Genomic DNA, 20733 nt, shown 5'->3' with positions numbered 1-20733 from the left:
TTACCTCAGGTCTATCCATCAGCTTCAGCCTGTCCACAGCCGCCCCTTAGCCAACCCTCCCTTCATCACGCCCCTCCCTCTACCCAACCCTATATAGCTAAGTGTACTTCCATAATAAAGCAGACCTGTTCTTGCGCTCAAGCGGTCTCCGTGGTTTTTCCCCAACCGCGCGTCCCCCACGCCTGGAGAACCGGTGCTCCCTCTTGGGGCACCCCCCGCCGGTGGTTCGGCAGGAGCAAGCCCCCCCGACTCTTGGGCCTGAGCGAGGACGAAACCCTCTCTCTCAGCTACAACTGGCGCCCAACGTGGCAGCTCCTCCCCCGGCCCCTCTCTGCTGCTGCTGCTGCTGTGATCGTCCTCCTCTTCAGGTAGGGACCCCTCGCCCGGACGAGCCCCAAGGGACCCCTCGCCGTTGTCCCGTTCCTATCCCTTCATGGGCGCCTCTTTGTCGCTGCGTCAGGCGCCACAAGTCAGGGCCCTTGCTGCCCTGCTAGATGCCAATGGAGTCCGCGTCTCTTTGCGGCAACTCCAAAAGTACTGGGACCTCTTACTCCCCTTTAATCCGTGGCTCGCCACCTGCCAACTCTGGAGCCCGGATACATACTCGCGACTCATAGATCGAGTCACTTCCGCCATGGAGCACGAGAAGCGCGCCTTCCCAACGGACCTCTTACCCGTTCTCGTTGCCATTCGCGCTTGTCTCCTCGGCGCTCCGACCGAGGCCGTTCATGAAGCTTCTCCCAAACGGCCTCTAGACTGTGATCCCGATGAGCCCGCCGACACTGACTCTCTGTCTGACCAACTTGCTGCTGCTCTTGAGCGCGAACCTCCCCGCCCGAGCTCCCCGCAGCCGACAGAAACCACTCCTGCCGCTCCCCAAGATGGCGGACTTCTGCCTTCTTCCCCCACTTCTGCCCAAGATGGCGCACATCCGGCTTCTTCTCCACCGGTATCCTCCTCCTCCCGCCTCTACCCACCTCTTCCTGCCCAGTCAGCATCCAGTTTGGGCCCGGAAGCTGCATGGTCGCCATCTTCCACTAAACCGGAAGCGCCCCTCGCGCCATTTTGTCTGCCACCGGATGTGGCTGCTCCACCATCTTGGCCGGCGCCCGGAAGGGTCCCGCCGCCATTTTGTTGTCACCCGGAAGCCGCTAAGCCGCCATTTTCTCACCCGTGTTCCGCTTATCCCTTGCCGCCGCCGTACGGCAATAGCCCTTCACCTGCCTTGGCTGCTCCATTGGCCCCCGGTGCCATGCCTCCTCAAACCCCTCAGCTGTATCCGCTAAATCCGCAGCCCACGCCGCAGCGACCCCAAACTTGGCTACCCTTTACAGGAGAAGAGGTCAGAACCCTCCGCAAAGCTGTAAAGGAAGACGGGATTGGCAGCCCTTATGCACAGCAACTACTTGAGGAGTTAGGGACCCAACTCGTTCTCCCATATGACTGGATTGCACTAGCCCGTGCCATCCTGACGCCGGGTCAATTTATTGAATGGCGCGCCCATTATCAAGCAGCTGTTGACTGGCAAATCGTGGAGAATGCCCAGGCCGGCGTCCTCGATCCCTCCGATGCATACATGGGCACCAACAATTATGCAAACCCTCGTTCTTATCTCGAAATTGACCCAGGGTTTTGGCACCGGGTAAAGGTCCTCGTCCAGCGGTCATTCTCTCTAGTTTCCACCAAGCAGCCCACCAAGCTCGCGCAGCTGCTTCAGGACTCCAATGAGACCTTCCCAGCATTTGTCGCCCGCGTCCTGGAAGCTTGTCAGCGGAAAATTTCCAGCGAGGATGCCCAATTTGCGTTAGCCAAAGAGTTAGTCATTGACGGGTGCCTTGCGCCGTTCCGGGCCGTAATCCTTCCCATACGCGACAAAGCTCTGCACGAATGGGTCCTTGCTTGCCGTGACGTCGACCCACAAGTCAAAACACTCACCGCTGCCTCTGCCTCTGCCATGGCTGTTTCATCCAGCCCCACTTCCGTCTGCTTTCAGTGCAGCCAGCCCGGCCATTTCGTCCGCGAGTGCTCCCAGCCAGGCCCAGGGCCTCGCTCAGACCCGCCGATGCGACAGCCAAGGGGTCCTTCTACGCCATGTCCGCGTTGTGGGAAAGGTTATCACTGGGCCCGCGACTGCCATTCCGCCCAAGGTTCCCAGCAGCCTTTAAACTTCCAGCGGGGCAGGCCTCGGCCCCACCCCCAAGAGGCCCCCAGAAAAATTCCCAAGCCATAATGTGGACAATGCCCATCACACGCCGCCAGAAACCCTCATTAGAGCTTAAGATTAATGGGCAATGGCTTGATGGGCTTCTGGATTCTGGCGCTGAAGTCTCCTGTGTTCCCTTCGAAATCGCCGCATTCAATCACTGGCCCCTCGAAACCGGCCCTCAAGTCATCGGTGCCACAGGAGCCGCTGCCTCCTGGAAAACATCCCAGCCTCTGCATTGGAGCGACCGAGAAGGCCACAAAGGCCAAATTCATCCACTCGTCCTTTCGTCAGTCCAGACCATCTTATGGGGGAGAGATGTTCTCAGCCAGCTAAAGGCCCGAATCACCACAGAAGCCTTCTCAGCTGCGCTGCCCCCCCCCCTTCTAGGGGCCACTGCTCCCATCTCAAAACCTGACCCTATCCCTCTGGAATGGGACACAGAGGAGCCCATCTGGGTCGAGCAGTGGCCCTTGCCAGCTCACAAACTGCAGGCTCTCTCTGCCCTCGTCAAAGAGCAGCTACAAGCAGGGCATATAGAGCCGTCCACTAGTCCCTACAATTCACCGGTCTTTGTCATTAGCAAAAAGAACACCAGCAAATACCGCCTTCTCCACGACCTCCGTGAGATCAACAAACATATTAAGCCAATGGGATCACCTCAATCAGGATGCCCGCATCCCACCGCAGTCCCCCAGCATTTTCATGCGGCAACCATCGACATCAAGGACTGCTTTTTCTCTATTCCTCTTCACCCCCGGGACTGTCCGAGATTCGCGTTCACGGTTCCACGCATCAACAACCAAGGCGCAGCTCAGCGATTTCAATGGCGAGTATTGCCTCAAGGCATGCGCAACAGCCCGACTATGTGCCAACTGTATGTCAACCATGCTGTTGAGCCGCTGCGCTCCAAGTTCAATCCGGAGCACACATACATCCTCCACTACATGGACGACCTCCTTTTAGCAGCGAGCTCCAGTGCGCTCCTCAATGATCTGCTCTCGGCAATAATAACAAACCTCTCCAGCCTCGGGCTTACTGTGCAGTCTGACAAAATAAACCTCCAGCCTCCTTTCCAATTTTTAGGCTTTCATTTTCATCGGTTTATCCAGCCCACAAGCCCAAAAATCCACCTCTCTCCGAAGATGACATTAACTGAGCTCCAACAGCTCTGCGGGCAAATCAATTGGCTTCGCTCGGCGCTTCCCATCACAACAGCGCAAATGCAGCCTCTCTTCGAGCTTTTGCAGACAAGGGACAGCCCTCCAACGGCGACCACTCGCAGCATCATCATCACTCCAGAGGCTCGAGAAGCCGTCCAACAAGTCAGCGCCGCCCTGCAACAGTGTCGCCTGGAGCGGTTCTCCCCCACCCTTCCAATCTTGGCTTTAGTTCTGCCAACGCCAATCACTCCCACAGGTCTCTTGTGGCAAGATGGCCCTCTCCTTTTTCTGCATACGTCAAAGAGCAAACTCCCGAAAATCTGCCCTTTTATAAGGGCCTGGATCACGTTGGCCACTGACTTAGTACTTCTCTCCATACAAACGTATGGCATCCCACCACACACTATTGTTTGGCCTTTAGATGCCAAGGAAGTTATCTCCCTCATCATGAACAATGCCCAAATGCAAAGCCTAGTAGAACTCTTTCGTGGCTCCTTTGACAACCACTATCCTCATCACCGATTGCTCCAGGGAATGTCTCAATTGGCGTTTTCCAACCCGTTCCGTCCATTGCCCGCACGGAACCCGATCCCTTCAGCCATCACTGCCTTCACAGATGCCTCAAAAACGGCGTTTGCTGCCATCATATACACTCCTGGGAATCCTGAGCCACGGCAACTGCTGTTCGCAAATGACTTTTCTGTTCAAGTGGGCGAGCTTCTAGCTGTCGCTGCACTCCTAACAGTTGCTTCCCTTCTGGGTATTGCGGGAGCAGGCACAGGGATCGCCGCCCTCGCCACACAGTCCTCTGCCCTCTCCTCTCTCAGACAGGCCGTTGACGAAGATATCACCTATCTTCGTAATGCTGTAAAATACCTAAAAGACTCTTAACTCTCTCTCTGAAGTAGTTCTCCAGAACCGTCGCGGCCTCGACCTCCTCCTCCTTAAAGAAGGGGGTCTATGTGCCGCCCTTGGAGAAGAATGCTGCATATACGCCAACTCCACTGGCCTGGTCGAGGACAACCTGAAGAAAGTCCAAGAGGGACTAGATAGACGCCGCAAAGAGCGAGAAAATGCAAACTATTTTTCCAGTGTTTTCCATACCCTCCTCCCATACCTCCTTCCATTCCTAGGCCCCCTTATCATCATCCTTTTAGCCCTCACTGTGGGCCCCTGGGCCATCAGAAGGATAGTCCACCTTGCCAAAGACCAAGCCAATGCAGTGTTCAGCTCCTTTGTACAAGTCCACTACCAACGCCTCGCCACCGCTGAGTCCCCCCCCAGCCGTCCTCCATGTCCCTTCCGCCCACGCCACCTGCTCCAGACCGCACGCCTGTAGCTTCTTGTCTTCCTCCCCCTCGGGCAAAGGATTCAGGGGCACCACGGGCCCGTTTCGCTGGCAAGGCTCAGCGCGCGCCAGGCGCCGGCGTGCACCGACCCTAATGGCGGGCACATGCATCCTGGCCAGATGCTATGTCGTCCGCTCATGGCCGGCCGGTCCTCGTGGTCTCCCCCCACCCCTCGTCCTATTCCAGTACCCGTCCTTATAACCTCCTTTTCCTCCTCCTCCTCATAATCCTTGTCTTTTGTTGCTGCGCACGCCGAGTTATTCACACCCACAGTGCGCACCAAAACTTGTTGCCTCTATTTCTTTTTAAAACAAAAGGAGCAATTGTTGCCGCCTTTCTCCGCCCCTCCTCCCCTTTCAGCCCCCGCCGCCCTTCCCGCCAGTCCCGCCCATATTGCCAACCTACAATCTGCCCTCTTCCCCAGTACTGCTTACCTCAGGTCTATCCATCAGCTTCAGCCTGTCCACAGCCGCCCCTTAGCCAACCCTCCCTTCATCACGCCCCTCCCTCTACCCAACCCTATATAGCTAAGTGTACTTCCATAATAAAGCAGACCTGTTCTTGCGCTCAAGCGGTCTCCGTGGTTTTTCCCCAACCGCGCATCCCCCACGCCTGGAGAACCGGTGCTCCCTCTTGGGGCACCCCCCGCCGGTGGTTCGGCAGGAGCAAGCCCCCCCGACTCTTGGGCCTAAGCGAGGACGAAACCCTCTATCTCAGCTACAGGGAGCCCCATGCACAAGGAGTGCGCCCCATAAGGAGAGCCACCTAGCGCAAAAGAAAGTGCCCAGGAATGGTGCCGCACACACGGAGAGCTGACAGAACAAGATGACGCAACAGAAAGAAACACAGATTCCCGTGCTGCTCACAACAACAGAAGCAGACAAAGAAGACGCAGCAAATAGACACAGAGCACAGACAACCGGGGGGGGGGGAATAAATAAATAAATCTTAAAAAAAAAAAAACAGGTAATTATGTTTTACTCATCTTTGTATTCACCCATATCGCAACACAGTGTCTGACATATAGGACATAATGGTTATTTGAAGTACTGAACTGAAAGATACATTGCCTAAAACTTTATATTCATATTTCACTTAAGTTTGACTTACAATGAATTTAGTCTTCATATACATAGCATAATGCAAGTTTAATCATACTCAACATTCACCAAGCAAATACTTATAAATTATACTCAGTATTCATTCAGTAAATACTTATTGAGTGGCTACTAGAAGAAAGCACTTCTTCAAGTGCCTTAGGATATATTAAAGGAGAAAAAGCTCCCTGTACTCCTGGAGTTTATATTCTAACAGGGTAAGACAGAAACAAACAATAAACCTAGTAAGGAAATTACGAAGTCATTATAACATGGATGGCAGAATAGAAAAATGAAAAAATAGGGCAGGCTAAAAGGGGGATCAAGAATGTTTATTATCCGTAATCCAAATGGCAACTCCCAGAGGAAGAGTTAGCCATTTTTTCCACATTTTAGAGTAGTTAAGAGTAGAAGCCCTGGAATAGGATGGCGGGGATTCAAATCCTGGCTTTGAATTAGTCGCTTATTACTTCTATGTTTGTTTCCTAATCTGTTAAATGAAAACAGCTGTACCCAAAATTCATAAGGGTATAAATTGCGAGAGTTAAATGAAATAATGTCTATTAAGTGTTCAATACTGTGCCTGAAACATAAATACCTAAAAAATAATCTCTAAATTCTAATACCTATTACAATATACTATATGATCTCCCCACTAAAGATTAAACAACTAGAGTGCAGGAATCTTGGTCCTGTCCATCTTTTTATTTTGAGTGCTTTTGTCTGTGTTCAAAAGATCCCAAGAAACATTTGCTGAATTTAAACCAAAGTATTTATTGATTAAGCAAGCAAATCAGAATTATGATTATTATTCTTCTAGGGCAGAAAATTAGTGTGGGATATGACAGACTAAAAATAACTAGAAATTTTAGTATGTGGAAAAGAAATCACCTAATAGCTATTTGACAATCCTTAAGAACTTTTTTCAGATTACACACCTCGCTGAAAATGATGCCAGATACAGAACCTTTTCTCGGAACAATTCACATGGAATTTTCCATGTTTAAAAATGATAAGCTTCTGAAATGGTTTCTCCATGTTGTTTTGGGAATTTGTTACATCCCCAAAAATCATTTCTGTATTTTCCTACTGGGTTTTTTACCAAATGTATTCATTTATTTGTGAAATACCACTCTTAAACCTTATCTCTGAAACAAACATTATAAACTGAAGGAAGAATACCCTTATTACCAAGGCCAAATTATATTTCTAAATAACAATCCACATATCATTTAAAAGCTTCAAATTCTCTAATACACTAGAAGATCATCTGCTAAAAATCACATTTTATTTAAAAAATGAAATAGGGATGAGACCTATTACATGTAATTCAATAAACTGAGCATTTTTCCCTATATATTTAAGTTATTAATGACAGTAAATCATCACTAAATATCTAATACAGTTAGATAAGGCTAGATATGGTTTAGTCACCATTAACAAATCCTGTAAAACAATTCTTTATGTAACAAATTACAGTTGCATAATGCTTCCTTTTTAAATAGTTTCATATATACTTTCATTAGGTTCACAACAAACCTAAAAATGCACTGCCCAATATCCAACTATCAGCCACAGATGGCTATTGAGCACCTGAAACGTTGCTAGGCCAAACTGAGATGGTCAATAATGTAAAAATTCAAAGACTTATGTTAAAAAAAAGGAAATTATCTCATAGTGAATACATGTTGAAAATATTTTTTAACACAATATATTCGGAATATTATTACAACTAATTTCATCTGTTTCTTTTTACCTTTTTCAACTTAGTTATTCAAGAAACTAAAATTATATATGTGGCTCACATTGTTTTTCTATGGCACAACATTATTCTAAAAATAAGCTAACTACAAGGGAGATAAGCCATTCAAAGCCCAGATGAAAATCCGAATTATCAGTCTAACTCCAGAACTGCCTTAATTAAAATAAATTGATAAGAGAGGACCTAATGTACATTAAATGTAAGTCATACTAAATTTTCTTCGCATATTTGTCTTGCAAAAACAGTTTTCTTAATTGTAATCAATGCATACAAGCTATTTTGATTTATGCTACTGAACATCATTTCAAATATGTTCATTTTTTTCCCTTTTTGCTTTTATTTTCTAGAGGTATGACTGGTTTTATTAAGCTTTGTGACAGGTTACATGTTGCCAGATTGCTCAAGTAAAAATAATAATTTACATGCCACAAATAACTATATATGTGTTTACTTGCTGCATAAACTTCACTTAAAATGGTATAACTTTACAGTTTAAGCAACATTGTTCAGGTTTTGTTAAACCAACTTTTTAAAGCAAATTAAGGGATGCGGACATGGCTCAACTGATAGAGCGTCCACCTACCACATGGGAGGTCCAGAATTCAAACCCAGGGCCTCCTGATCCATGTGGTGAGCTGGCCAAAGCACAGTGCTGTCGCACGCAAGGAGTGCAGGGCCACACAGGGGTGCCCCCGCATAGGGGAGCCCCACGCGCAAGGAGTGTGCCCCGCATTGAGCCATCCCACGCAAAAAAAGTGCAGTCCACCCAGAAGTGAGTGGTGCCGCACACACAGAGAGTTGATGCAGCAAGATGAAACAACAAAAAGGAACAGATTCCCAGTGCCACCAAGAATGCAAGCGGATACAGAACACACAGCGAATGGACACAGAGAGCAGACAATGGGGGGGGGAGACAAATAAATCTTAAAAAAAATAAACAAATAAAGCAAATTAAATCTTTATGCCTGAATAAAGATAAATTGGAGATTCATACAGAAATGTCTGTCACCTGCAAAAGAGATAACTTTCCCATTAGGCAGCATCAAAGTAGCATACACGGAATAGGCAACCAGTAGACCCACCTGACAAAATGTACAATATCCCAGATTAGTGATTCACTACTAAAGTAATCTAAAGAGACCAATTAGTCAAACAAAAAGGATTAAAAAGTTCATTAAATTTCTATCAACTTGAAACAGGCTCCATTAGGCCAACTTTCTGTTAGCTTGGTTTAGTTAGACTTAAATCTTTTATTATTTGTTAGACTGGTCTTCTCCCCAGTTAGTCCAAAGTAAAGTTATCACTGAATCACAGACTTAGTGGATACAAAGTTCCCAATTTTCTGCTAGTGATTAAGAATGTTAAATTTTTAAAATAGAGTCTCTGGCATCAATGAGCTCAGGGCAAGTAAAGTCATGATACATGAAATGAAGAGAAAAACAAAGGAGTTCTTATTCGGGGTTTAAACTACGAGGTTCTAATTATAAATTCAATTAGGATTTGCAAAAATTTAAGGACTACAAACATATGCCAACATGGATGAACCTGGAGCAAAGCAAGTCAGACACTAAAGGACAAACACCGTATGATTCCACTACTATGAACCAAATATATTGTGTAACATATTGTATGATTTAAAAAAAATGTGTATGTACCCAGTACATTTAATTGAGAAGTGCATATTTTTATTTGACCATTGTTCTTTTTATTTTTAAACTATTATTTATATTTTCAATTATTAAATGTATAAAATAAAGTTTAAAAAATATATATAAGGAATTTAGGCTAATTTTCTAAGAAAGGGGTTTCCTGAGATTTGAAATACTCTACATTTCCAACTGACACTCATTCTTACAATTAGGATTTCTAAACATATTTAACTTTCATCATTGAAGGTAATCTTTCTGAATCGTTTAATGCGCTTGATAAGAATGGGCATTAGGAGGTAAGAAAATGAGTTCCTTCTCCTACACAGCATCCACATGCCCACACATGCACACACACACATCCAGAGACCAAAACAGCAGGGTGAAGTATTCCTCAGAAAACAACCTGCTGTACCAAGAATTTTAATTAAAGCCTAATGCAAAATTTTGGTCTTTGGAGATCGCATTTCTAAATAAACTATAAGTTGTTTCTAACACAGAGAATGAGAAAAAAACCATGTCAAATAATACACTTTGAAAGACAACTTTAAGTATTTTTCCTAAAAGCATTATACTCTGCTTTATCCAGGACTATATGGTCTGGATTTTACAAATATATGAACCTCTCTACATTTATGATCCACAGCAAACAATGTGGCACTTGATAATTATGATATTTCATGATAAATAATACTCTAGTAATGAGATTCTTTATAGCTCGCAGGAATCCATATCCTGATCTTCCTTATCCTTCTCTTATTACATTTTAATGTTTCTGGTAATGAAAAGTATTGGAACATATCCTCCTAATGTACAGCATTCCCTCTCTTGTTTGGATTTCTAATGGTTTCACATGTTAAACTCATACTCATCAATAATGGAGGAAAGGAGAGGCAGGAGCATTTATATCAGAATCTGTAAGAGTTATGGAAAGTTTTAAAAAAATAATATACCCAGCCTTTAACAGAGCTGTAAATTACTTGAAGCACTATAGTTTTAGTACCTAGCATGGCATTAAGCACCTTTCACACATTAAGGCAAATACTTCTTCACTAATCTCTCATCAAGAGCTCCTTCCCTTCATGATGGGATCTTGTGATAGTACCTTCCTATTAATGTTGGGGATAACTATTTGTTACTATTTCCATACATAAAGTATTTTTCTACTAGAAACCCCTAGTTACTCTCTTGGAATTACTTGGATATTGAATCATCAAAAAGAACCTAAGTTTTGTGGCACTGAAAAATTACTACAATATATACTGGAATTTAGGCTCCCGTGTTAGTCATCACTGTTTTGCAAATGAGTTGAGAAACTGAACAAGACCATGATGGAAATTCAATGAGGTACACAAAGTCTGAAAGATTATAAAATACAAGTCTACTAGGACCACTGGAAGGGACTGGTATGGTATAAACAGATTCTAAGAAAGGTGGAATCTATAACATTGCCATACTTGACACTAGATCAACAGAACAGATCAGATACCAATTTAGAAAAATGGGTGTTTTAAAAGTAGAATTTCTTCTTAGAGAAAAAGTTATTTTAAGGGCAAACTAGTAAAAACATGCTTTGGGTAATCAAAGATGGTAAAGATGAAAACAGTGAGAGAAGAAAGATCTTCCAGTCGCCTGAGACCCTCAGAACAGACAACAAAGAGGTAATGTCAAGACTATTATTATTATTATTATCTTACTGTATCTTTTGGACTACTAAGGTTTATTCTGAAAGAGGAAACATCTAGGAGCCCAGAAGTTAAGTGTTTACCTTACCTGGAGCTAAAATCAAGGTTATGACTTAGAATTGATTAAGATGATGTATGTTCTCAGGCCAGAGAAATCCAAGAACATTTTGAAGAGAATTCTGTTTAATGATGGTAATAAATGACTCTACTGCAAATTAGCTAAACCATCTATCTAACAGAAACCCAAAAGAAGGCTGAGCGGCAGGGGATAAAACTAAAAAGAAAAGGCACACTCTAAGGCCACTTCAGTGAAACCAACAATTGGTAGTACTTCCAAGTTTCTTATGCCCGTATTTCCCCATTTACCATCATTTTATTGGCAGTAAAAATTACTTAATATCCTTAACAAGTATTATGTGCTTATTTCTGAAACAGGTAATGTTGAAACTTTTCAATCTCCTTTGCATTATATCTGAAAGGTGAGAAATCCAGACGAAAAAGAAAAACACAGCAATGAAAAAGCAGGCACAACAAATCTCTGGGACCAAACAGAGGGGGTGGGATGCTAAATTATAACCAAAGAAATGAATATCCTCGAACATTTACCAAGACACAGGAAATTTCATTTCACCCCACAGTTATCTGAGACCACTTACACAGTAACCTACAGATTCAGTTATTAATATGTCGATTACTAATTTAAGTCCCAAAACAGTTAGTATGTCTACAGTTTAGGGGTTCAGTGTCATGTCAGTATTACTGCTTGGCTCATCCTAAGCAGTTTCAATAACCAAGCTCATCTTTGTCTCCTGGGAACACTCTCTGCCTTCTCCGTCTCATGAGAAATGTGTACTGTGTCTGGTTTCATTTCCCTATGGCAGGTTCTTTAAGGCCCTTTGTCCCCAGGATGCCAGTATGAACCTCTATCTAATGCCTGCTACCAACCACCATTCCACTCCCACACCAAGAGGGCCTGCTCCACCTATATGCCTACACTCACCCATTTGCTACATATCCTTGATGCTGAAGCCTGACTGCAGTTACAGAGGGGCCTCCATCCAACTTTCTTACCACCAGACTGTTTGGTCCCTAAGTGCTGCTTGCATTCAGTCTGGAGAATAATTGAATATCAAATCAAAAGAACTAACCAAGTCTTATCTCCACCATAATGTGATTATCCAATTTACCTAAATTTCTGTCATATCATGTTAGGTTTAAGTCACCCTTCCTTTCCTAAACACAAACTCTGCAAACTTTCAGATCTTTCACAACCTGCTTCACCAGTTTACCTAAGAGGCCAAGAATTGTTGATCTCTCCATGCCTCAGCAGGTCTGCCCTATTTTCCCCAAATCAAGAACCATGTTATACCTCTTTCTGTGGCTATCTTCAAGACCGTAAGACAATGACACCACTTCTTTATATACATTAGAAAATTAAAAGAACAATTTTATCATACTCACAATGCATTTAACAGTAGGAGAAGATATTCCATGACAGAGAAGGAAAAAAATCAAAGATTTGGGATATGTATATATAAAAATTAAGGGGTGTTTTTGATTGACAATACAGCATGAACCAAGAACATTTCATGTTTTTATATAATTTTTTTATCTTAAAAGCTCTAAATATTAAGACTATCTAGTTACTGTGACACCATTTTACTCTGCAAACCTCCCATTCAGAGAAATAGATAGCAAACTTCACACTTGTATCTAAAGGAAAGTATCATACAGTATTAATTTGAACTTTCACTCTTAATGTGATTTTATGGCATTTAAATACTCTCAAAGTTTGAAACACTTAGATAAATCCGATCATCAGTACTTACTAAATAAAGACGACAACTATTAGATTTGCTAGTGATCCAACCTTGAAATTTAAAAAAATCATTCCTAATATTCCTCTTTCACACTCTGGATAAGTTTAACTGAAGTAAATCCTAAGATTGAAAAGTGAGGGAAGCAGACTTGGCCCAATGGATAGGGCGTCTGCCTACCACATGGGAGGTGCGAGATTCAAACCCCGGGCCTCCTTGATCCGTGGGGAGCTGGCCCATTCTCAGTGCTGATGCGCACAAGGAGTGCTATGCCACGCAGCACCCCGCATAGGGGAGCCCCACACAAAGAGTGTGCCCCGTAAGGAGAGCCACCCAGCACGAAAGAAAGTGCAGCCTGCCCAAGAATGGCGCTGCACACATAGAGCTGACACAACAAGATGATGCAACAAAAAAGAAACATAGATTCCCGGTGCCACTGATAAGAATAGAAGCAGTCACAGAAGAACACACAGTGAATGGACACACAGCGAAAGTTATTTTATATAACTTATATAAAATATATATATATATTTGTAAATATAGAAATAACTTTCTCTATTATGTAAGTACATTAGCATCTCTAAAGCAACTGCAAATTTCTGCCATTAAAAATTCTCAGGGAGTGAGTGTAACTCAATATTTGAGCACCTGCTTCCTATGTACAAGGTCCTGGGTTCAATTCCTGGTACCTCCTTAAAAAAAAAAAAAACTTATGACTTAAACATGTTGAAAATGTTATGTGAGCTAACTAAAAAGTTCCTAACCTCATCTAAAATCAGCAAGAGAAATCTGATCCATAAACTTCTGCTTACTCTTTCAAAGATAAAAATTCATATATACACAAGGACACACATACAAAACAATGGAATAGAATTGCGAGTTCAGAAATAAACCCATGCACCTATGGTCAATTGATTTTTTTTTAAGATTTATTTTATTTATTTCTCTCCCCTTCCCCCCCACCACCCAGTTGTTTGTTCTCTGTGTCCGTTTGCTGCGTGTTCTTCTTTTTGTCCACTCCTGTTGTTGTCAGCGGCACAGGAATCTGTTTCTTTTTGTTGCATCATCTTGCTGCATCAGCTCTCCATGTGTGTGGCTCCATTCCTGGGCAGGCTGCACTTTCTTTCGCGCTAGGCGGCTCTCCTTACGGGGCACACTTCTTGCATGTGGGGCTCCCCTACATGGGGGGCACCCCCGCGTGGCACGGCACTCCTCGTGCGCATCAGCACTGCGCATGGGCCAACTCCACATGGGTCAAAGAGGCACAGGATTTGAACCGCGGACCTCCCATGTGGTAAACGGATGCCCTATCCACTGGGCCACATCCGCTTCCCCAATTGATTTTTGACAAGGGTGCCAAGCCCACTCAATGTGGGAGAGAACAGTCTCTTCAAAAAAAATGGCACTGGGAAAACTGGATATTCACATACAAAAGAATGATAGTGGACCCCTACCTCATACCCCACACAGAAATTAATTTAAAATGGATCAAAGTGCTAAATACAAGATATTTGTAGGGAAATTTTTTTAAGACCTTGCATTAGGAAATGATTTCATGGACCTTACACCAAAAACACAAGCAAAGACATTTTAAAAAAGATAGATAAATTGCACCCATCGAAATTAAAAACTTTTGTGCATCAAAGGACTTCATCAAGAAAGCAAAATGACAATGTACAGAATAGGAAAAAGTATCTGGATACCACATTTCTGGCAAGGGTTTAATAGCCATAATATATAAAGAACTCCTAAACCTCAACAACTAAAGACAAACAGTAAAATTTAAAAATGGGCAAAGGCCTTGAACAGATATTTCTCCGAAGATATACAAATGGATAATAAGCACATGAAAAGATGTTCAACATCATTAACCTTTAAAGAAATGCAAATCAAAGCCACAATGAGATACCACTTTACTCTCACTAGAATGGCTATTTTTTTAAAAAAAAGTAAAATAATTGTTGACATGGATATGGACAATGCAAATGAACAGGAATTCTCCTACACTGTAGGAGGGAATGTAAAATGGGACAGATGCTTTGGAAAATAGTTTAGCAATTCCTCAAAAAGTTAAACCCAGCAATCCTACTTCAAAAGCAGGGACTCGAACAGGTATTTCCAATATTCATACTGCTTATTACCAATGTTCACAGCAGCATTACTCACAATAACCAAAAGAAGGAAGTAACCTTCATCAAGAGATGAACAAAATGTCATATATTATACAACGGAATACAATTCAGTTATAAAAAGAAATGAGGTTTTAATATATTACTACACCACGGATAACCCTGAAGACATCATGTACAGTGAAATAAACCAAATACAAAAGGATACTGTATGGTTTTGAAGCAGGCTAGTAAGATAGGGAATCAATAGATGGATCTAGAACCTGGCAAGAAGTCCACCTGGACATCAATAACCCCAAGTTGGCTGCTGGAAAACCCTCCCCAAGTTTCTGCCACTCAGAAGACAACTTCCTCTGGAAGCCAAGAGAAGCCTTAGATATTCCCTAAGGACTTTATCATTGGGCCCTCCTGGGAGACTGAAGGGAGAAATAAGCAATCAAAACAGTAAACAGCTGGAACTCCTCCTCTGCAAAGGGGTGGGATAATTAACAGTTAAAAAGCCAGACACAAGGCCTGAAGGACCTCTCCAGTTCTCTCCTGCACTCTTGCCTCTGGACCCAGGCTCCAGCTGCCTTCTCCCCACCTTAGATCACCTTGCAAGTAAACCTGGGGATGTATAACCCAATGGGAAATTGTAGCCTGTAAATCAGCCCACTTTATCACTTCTCAACCCCTTCCTCCCATTTCTCTTCCCTCCTTACCTGAATAAATTACTGGCCTAACTCACCCGACATGCTCTTGAAATTCATTTCTGCAGCATAAGTCAAGAACCTAAATAAAACCAAGTAACAGTTTCATGCATATGAAATAACTGGACCATAGAAAGTAGACTGCATGTATGGGGTTGAGGGGGTGAGTGGGATGGGGAAGACAACACAAAATGGGTTCAGAGTTTCTATAAGGGGTGATTAAAAATTTTGGTAATGGATGGTGGTGATGGTAGTAATATAACACTGCAAATGTAATTAATGACCCTGAATTGTACACTTGAAGATGGTTAAAATGAGGAAAGTTATGTTATATATATGATTACCAATAAAAATGTTTCTTAAGTTAAAAAAAAAAACACATATATGGTGACACTTTACACCATTTACTTTCTGTTTAATTCTGCTCCAAAATGTATTATCTGTACTTTTAAAATAAAAATAAAAGATTCTGGGAAGTGGACTTGGCCCAGTGGTTAGGGCGTCCGTCTACCACATGGGAGGTCCGCGGTTCAAACCCTGGGCCTCCCTGACCCATGTGGAGCTGGCCCATGCACAGTGCTGATGCACGCAAGGAGTGCCGTGCCACACAGGGGTGTCCCCGAGTAGGGGAGCCCCACATGCAAGGAGTGCGCCCCGTAAGAAGAGCCGCCCAGCGCAAAAGAAAGCACAGCCTGCCCAAGAATACTGCCGCACACATGGAGAGCTGACACAACAAGATGAGGCAACAAAAAGAAACACAGATTCCCGTGCCTCTGACAACAACAGAAAGTGGACAAAGAAGAACACACACCAAATAAACACAGAGAACAGACAATGGGGGGGGGAATAAATAAATCTTTAAAAAATATATATATAAATAAGATTCTATCTTCCCAAAGCTCTCCACCAAATTCTCCCTCACAGAACGCCACAAATTTCATTGACAAGACATTCTTCCATATTTAACAAATGTAAAAACTAAAAATATTGCTTTAGTTTAACATATAATTCAAATAAGTCTCTACTAGTATCTACCCCTAATTATGGGCTTTCTCCCAGTACACTGGAAAAAATATAACCTCCCTACATAATTTCTACAAGGTCACATTACATAAAATACAAACTATGCTTTAATACAAAATCTAGTCCCACTGAAGACAATATCCTGCTTCTTAAAAAGGTTAAAATAGAAAAGTCTTTTTCAAGAATTCAGGAAATCATTTTGAAATGAATGTAACAACCAGTATTAACACTATTGTAAGCACTACAAGTATTAGTTCATTTAAGCTTCCCAACAACTTATAAGATAAATATTTTTAGCCCATTTATGGATTAGGAAATTGAAAGAAACACAGCTTGAGTAACTGGCTCAATCACATAGCTAGTAAGTGGAAGAGCCAAGATTTGACCTCAGTCCTGTCAAGAGCCCATGTTATTAAATGACTGCACCACCTAACTGCAGGAACCATCATTTAATAGGTATCTGAAATATTTCATAACAAAGAAATTTAAAATTTTTTCAAATTTTTAGCAAATTAGATAAACTATTATGTAAATACTTTAAGCCATCATCTTAGATCATAAGAAATAAAGACTGCTAATAATAAACAAAGCAAATAAGATTTAAAGACACAACTCCCTTTAATTGAATTTAATTGAAGAATTTAATATGAATTATTACAAGACCAAAACATTTAAATAATATATTCACATGGAAATGTCTGATTAACAGTTGTCAAAACTTAACCACATGGGGAGAGGGTGTAGCTCAGTAGTTGAGTGCCTGCTTCCCATGCACCAGGTCCCAGATTCAATCCCTAGTACCTCCAAAACATAACCACAAATGCCCTAACTAACTAATAGTCCTTCAAAACACATTGTAGCTGAGCAGTCAAGTCCAGAGTATGTTAAAACCACACTTCACCAAGACTATCTGGCAACTCACGGAACCAGAATCCAAAAAAGTCAGTAAGAAAAGTCCTCTGGGTAATCAAAACAGATTCTCCAGTGTCCAGGTACTGATACTCATTTACTGTTCTGAAGAGGGAACCTCACATACTAAATAAGGGCCTATTTATTTGTCTACACAGAATCATAAATTTGAATGTTGACTTCCTTACTTCTAGAAAAATCAGAGAAGAGAGGGTTAAGGAGGACACTGATCAGTGAGAAACACGCCCAATAGCAAGGCGAAAAAGAAAGGATTTTTTTTAAGATCACTTCAAAATGCAGAGGAATTTAATGCTATTTAGCATTTAGATTAACAGTCTTCCATATAACCCAACATCCCCAAGGCACCACAGTATCTGATGCTCAAAAATAACCCTAGGTTACCAAAGAGTTTGTTAAATTACATTCTGCATCCTATTGACAGAATTGTGTATTTAATTTTATAAAGCAGTTAAAGTGGTTTTATAATTTGATGCTTAAAGAAATGAGCCCTCAATTACCCAGTGAACTCAACTAATTAGAAAGGCATTCTCAAAGTTCCAAATAGCCAGTTTTACTGTTTCTAGGTTCTAGAGCACTTTGTGTACAAAAGTTACCTGAAAGCATGGGAGGGAAGGCAGAGCATAAAACTAGAAAAATCTAGGAAAACAGACAATAGCTAAGCGAGTATCTATAAAAACTATGTTTAAAGCATCCCCCAAACAAAGTGTGGACAGAGGGTGCCACATCAACAGTATTCTGTATTAGTCCTGCCTCTAAATCATTGTTAGCTTCACTATTAGTTTGTTGATTTAAAGCAGTAACCACTCTCCTCAACTGCAAAAAGTGATAGTATTCTCCTTTGGATTTACTCTCTACAAAACCAAAGACAGGATTAGTCTTACAGAACATGCTCTGCCAAATATGATTTTGAAAGAAAAGAAAAAAAACTATTCTCTTTCAAATTGCTTATAATATTTAAAGGATTGACGAGTTAGTGCCAAGCCCACACCGAACTTTATTATTAAATGAATTATTATACTACCCAACAAAACTCCCTTTCCAACCAGCCTCTGCTACTTTCTCTAGCCCCAAAGAAATCACACAGTAAAAAAACAATAAGAATTTGTACTTTGCTCTTCTCGAGCAAGGAAGTCTAACTCCAAACAGGAAACTGCTCCTCAAAGGGTTCAAAACTGACATCCTATCAAACCCCAACCCAGTCCTCAGGAGATTTAATCTAAGTGCCAACACACTTGCCTAGGTGGAACAATCGGAGTAAACACTCAAGCCTCCCTGTCCCCCAAGCATCCCTTGTAAGCTTCGTCAGGGAAAAGAAAATACATTTTCTAACAACAAAATACATCTTCTTAAAAGCCCAATCTATACAAAGCCTCGAAACGGTAACGTCGAAAGTGCTACTTTGTCAAGTTTTCGATTATCCTCCCCCATCAGACCAGGAGTTGGGTGGCGAGGGAAGGAAGGGGCTGGGGAAGCGAGAGAAAGTTCCAATTTGGGCAGGGCAGTGGGCGAGGAGACGGTCGGGTTCCCCCACCCCTATTCCCGCACCTTCGCCGAGTGCAGGAAATGAAAGGGGGCGAGCATCGCTTGAGGAAGCACTGGCGAGCCCTTCGCTCCACTTTTCCGCGACAAGAGCAAGGTGGAAAGCAGAGCAAGAAGAGGAGGCGAGGAAGCCGGGGTGGCGCCTTGCAGTGGCTGATCCCCGTCCCTCTCCACAGAGTTCAAGAAGGGGACCCACCTCGCCGGTTTTAGGGGCCCGGCCGGGAGGCGGGAAGCACCCTCGAGTCTCTTACCCATGCTGGGAGCTCCCGCGGGAAGAAGCCCGGCGCTCTCTACTCCTCCTCCTGCGGCTCGCGCGGCCGCTCCTGCGGCAGGAGGCGGGACCCGCGCTCCGCTCTTGCCCCTCCCGAGTTCAGGCGGGGCGTGGATGCGCCTCCATCCGCCCACGGTGCTCCACGGTCAGCCCAGTCGACGCGGCCCGTGAGGAAGAGGCGGCGGCAGCGGCGGCTTCGCACGCCTCAACTCTGCCGAAGCCACCGCGGCGGGAGAGCCCGACCCAGCCCAGCTAGACGGCAGCTTTCCCAGGCCGCTCCCGGAGGGTGGTAAGAACCCGCCGGCTAGCCCTGGCCATCGGCTACAGCCGCGAGCGCCCGCCAAACCCCAGAGCCTGCCCCCCACCGCTCGCTCTACTCGCGCAGCGCCTGAACAGAACACCAAAAACTACGGAGGGGCTGGACTGAGGCCGGGAAGGTGTCCGGAGTTGGGCCGGGGGGGAGTAGGCAAGTCTCGCGAGAACTTCTCTCGCTTGCCCCGCCCCTCCCCACGCCTCCCTGCGTTCCGACAGTCCTTTCGGACCCCGGCTGGTGCCAGGTGCGTGACGTCAAAGTCGGGGGTCGCCCGCCGGCATCTAGGTGCGGCAATTGGATGAGACAGTCTGTGGGAGCTATTGCTCCTCCTCTGCCCTGCCGTTCTGAACACCTGGGTGGGGCATTTTACACCATTTGTCGCCTCATTCGATACAGAGTTTTTGCTGATAGGCGAGGTGGGCGTGGGTTGCCCCACTTCCCGCGGCGGTGACGCAGTGTTGCTTTCCCAGAGAGGCAGACTCCGAGACCTAAAAGAAAACAGCTCGACAGAGAGCTACCCCGCCTGTTTCTGACCTTCGGAGGCCCTGCTGCTGACTGGACCCAGCATTTTAATTTGCAAAGTTCCTTACGAATCAGAAACATTTGTTTTTCCCTAGGCACGAAATAAATGGTGACTTACTGAAATAAGTTATTGGGTTCTTTTCATCTCTCTGAGCTTTCTAAATCCCTGTTCTATTTTGAGGGCACGAATTAAAGTTACCTGATTTGGGGGGAAGGGGGGAGGCATCATAGTATGGTGTATTGTCATGCATGCTTTCTAGGCTGAATATGAAGGAGGGCATAAGATTGTAATCAAAACAAAAGCCATTCTTAGAGCTGGTGTAATTAGTTCAACCGGCTTTTTTTCCCCTCCTGTTTAAATAGACCCAATTCTTGGGCAGGTTGTGTGTGTGCACTTGTATTTAATGAGCAACATTTATTGAACCACAACCATTGTGCCTAGTGCTTTGAAAATATATATATATATGCTTTCTCACAATCATCCATCAGTAAGACTACCTTGCCATTTATAATCAGACAGATGGAGGTTTCTGAAACTCGGCATAGCCAGTTACTTTTGTGGGACTTTGAATAAATTAACCTCCATGGATTTAAA

At 43.8% G+C, this 20733-nt stretch overlaps 1 protein-coding gene and 1 long non-coding RNA gene across 6 annotated transcripts in view; one reads left to right on the top strand and one right to left on the bottom strand.

Annotated features, from left to right (window-relative positions):
- CD2AP (CD2 associated protein) overlaps positions 1–19479 on the bottom strand; it is a 181888-nt gene extending 162409 nt beyond the window's left edge. For 2 of the 5 annotated variants that reach the window (XM_004452795.5, XM_012523058.4), the window contains exon 1: positions 19284–19479. In XM_004452795.5, coding sequence (XP_004452852.2) covers positions 19284–19287 — 4 coding nt within the window. In that variant the 5' untranslated portion in view covers positions 19288–19479. Of the gene's footprint in view, positions 1–15552; positions 15623–19228 lie in introns of all 5 variants that reach the window. The other 3 variants (XM_058306856.2, XM_071218503.1, XM_058306855.2) reach the window with 3 other exon arrangements.
- LOC139439985 (uncharacterized) lies at positions 19456–20264 on the top strand. The gene is made up of 2 exons (XR_011650059.1): positions 19456–19592; positions 20087–20264. It is a non-coding gene; the product is annotated as an uncharacterized lncRNA (long non-coding RNA).
- Positions 20265–20733: the final 469 nt, after the last annotated feature.

This window comes from Dasypus novemcinctus, chromosome 11 (assembly GCF_030445035.2).
Source record: "Dasypus novemcinctus isolate mDasNov1 chromosome 11, mDasNov1.1.hap2, whole genome shotgun sequence".
In the NCBI taxonomy this organism is placed as follows: Eukaryota; Metazoa; Chordata; class Mammalia; order Cingulata; family Dasypodidae; genus Dasypus; species Dasypus novemcinctus.
This window is presented reverse-complemented; position numbering and strand designations above follow the sequence as displayed.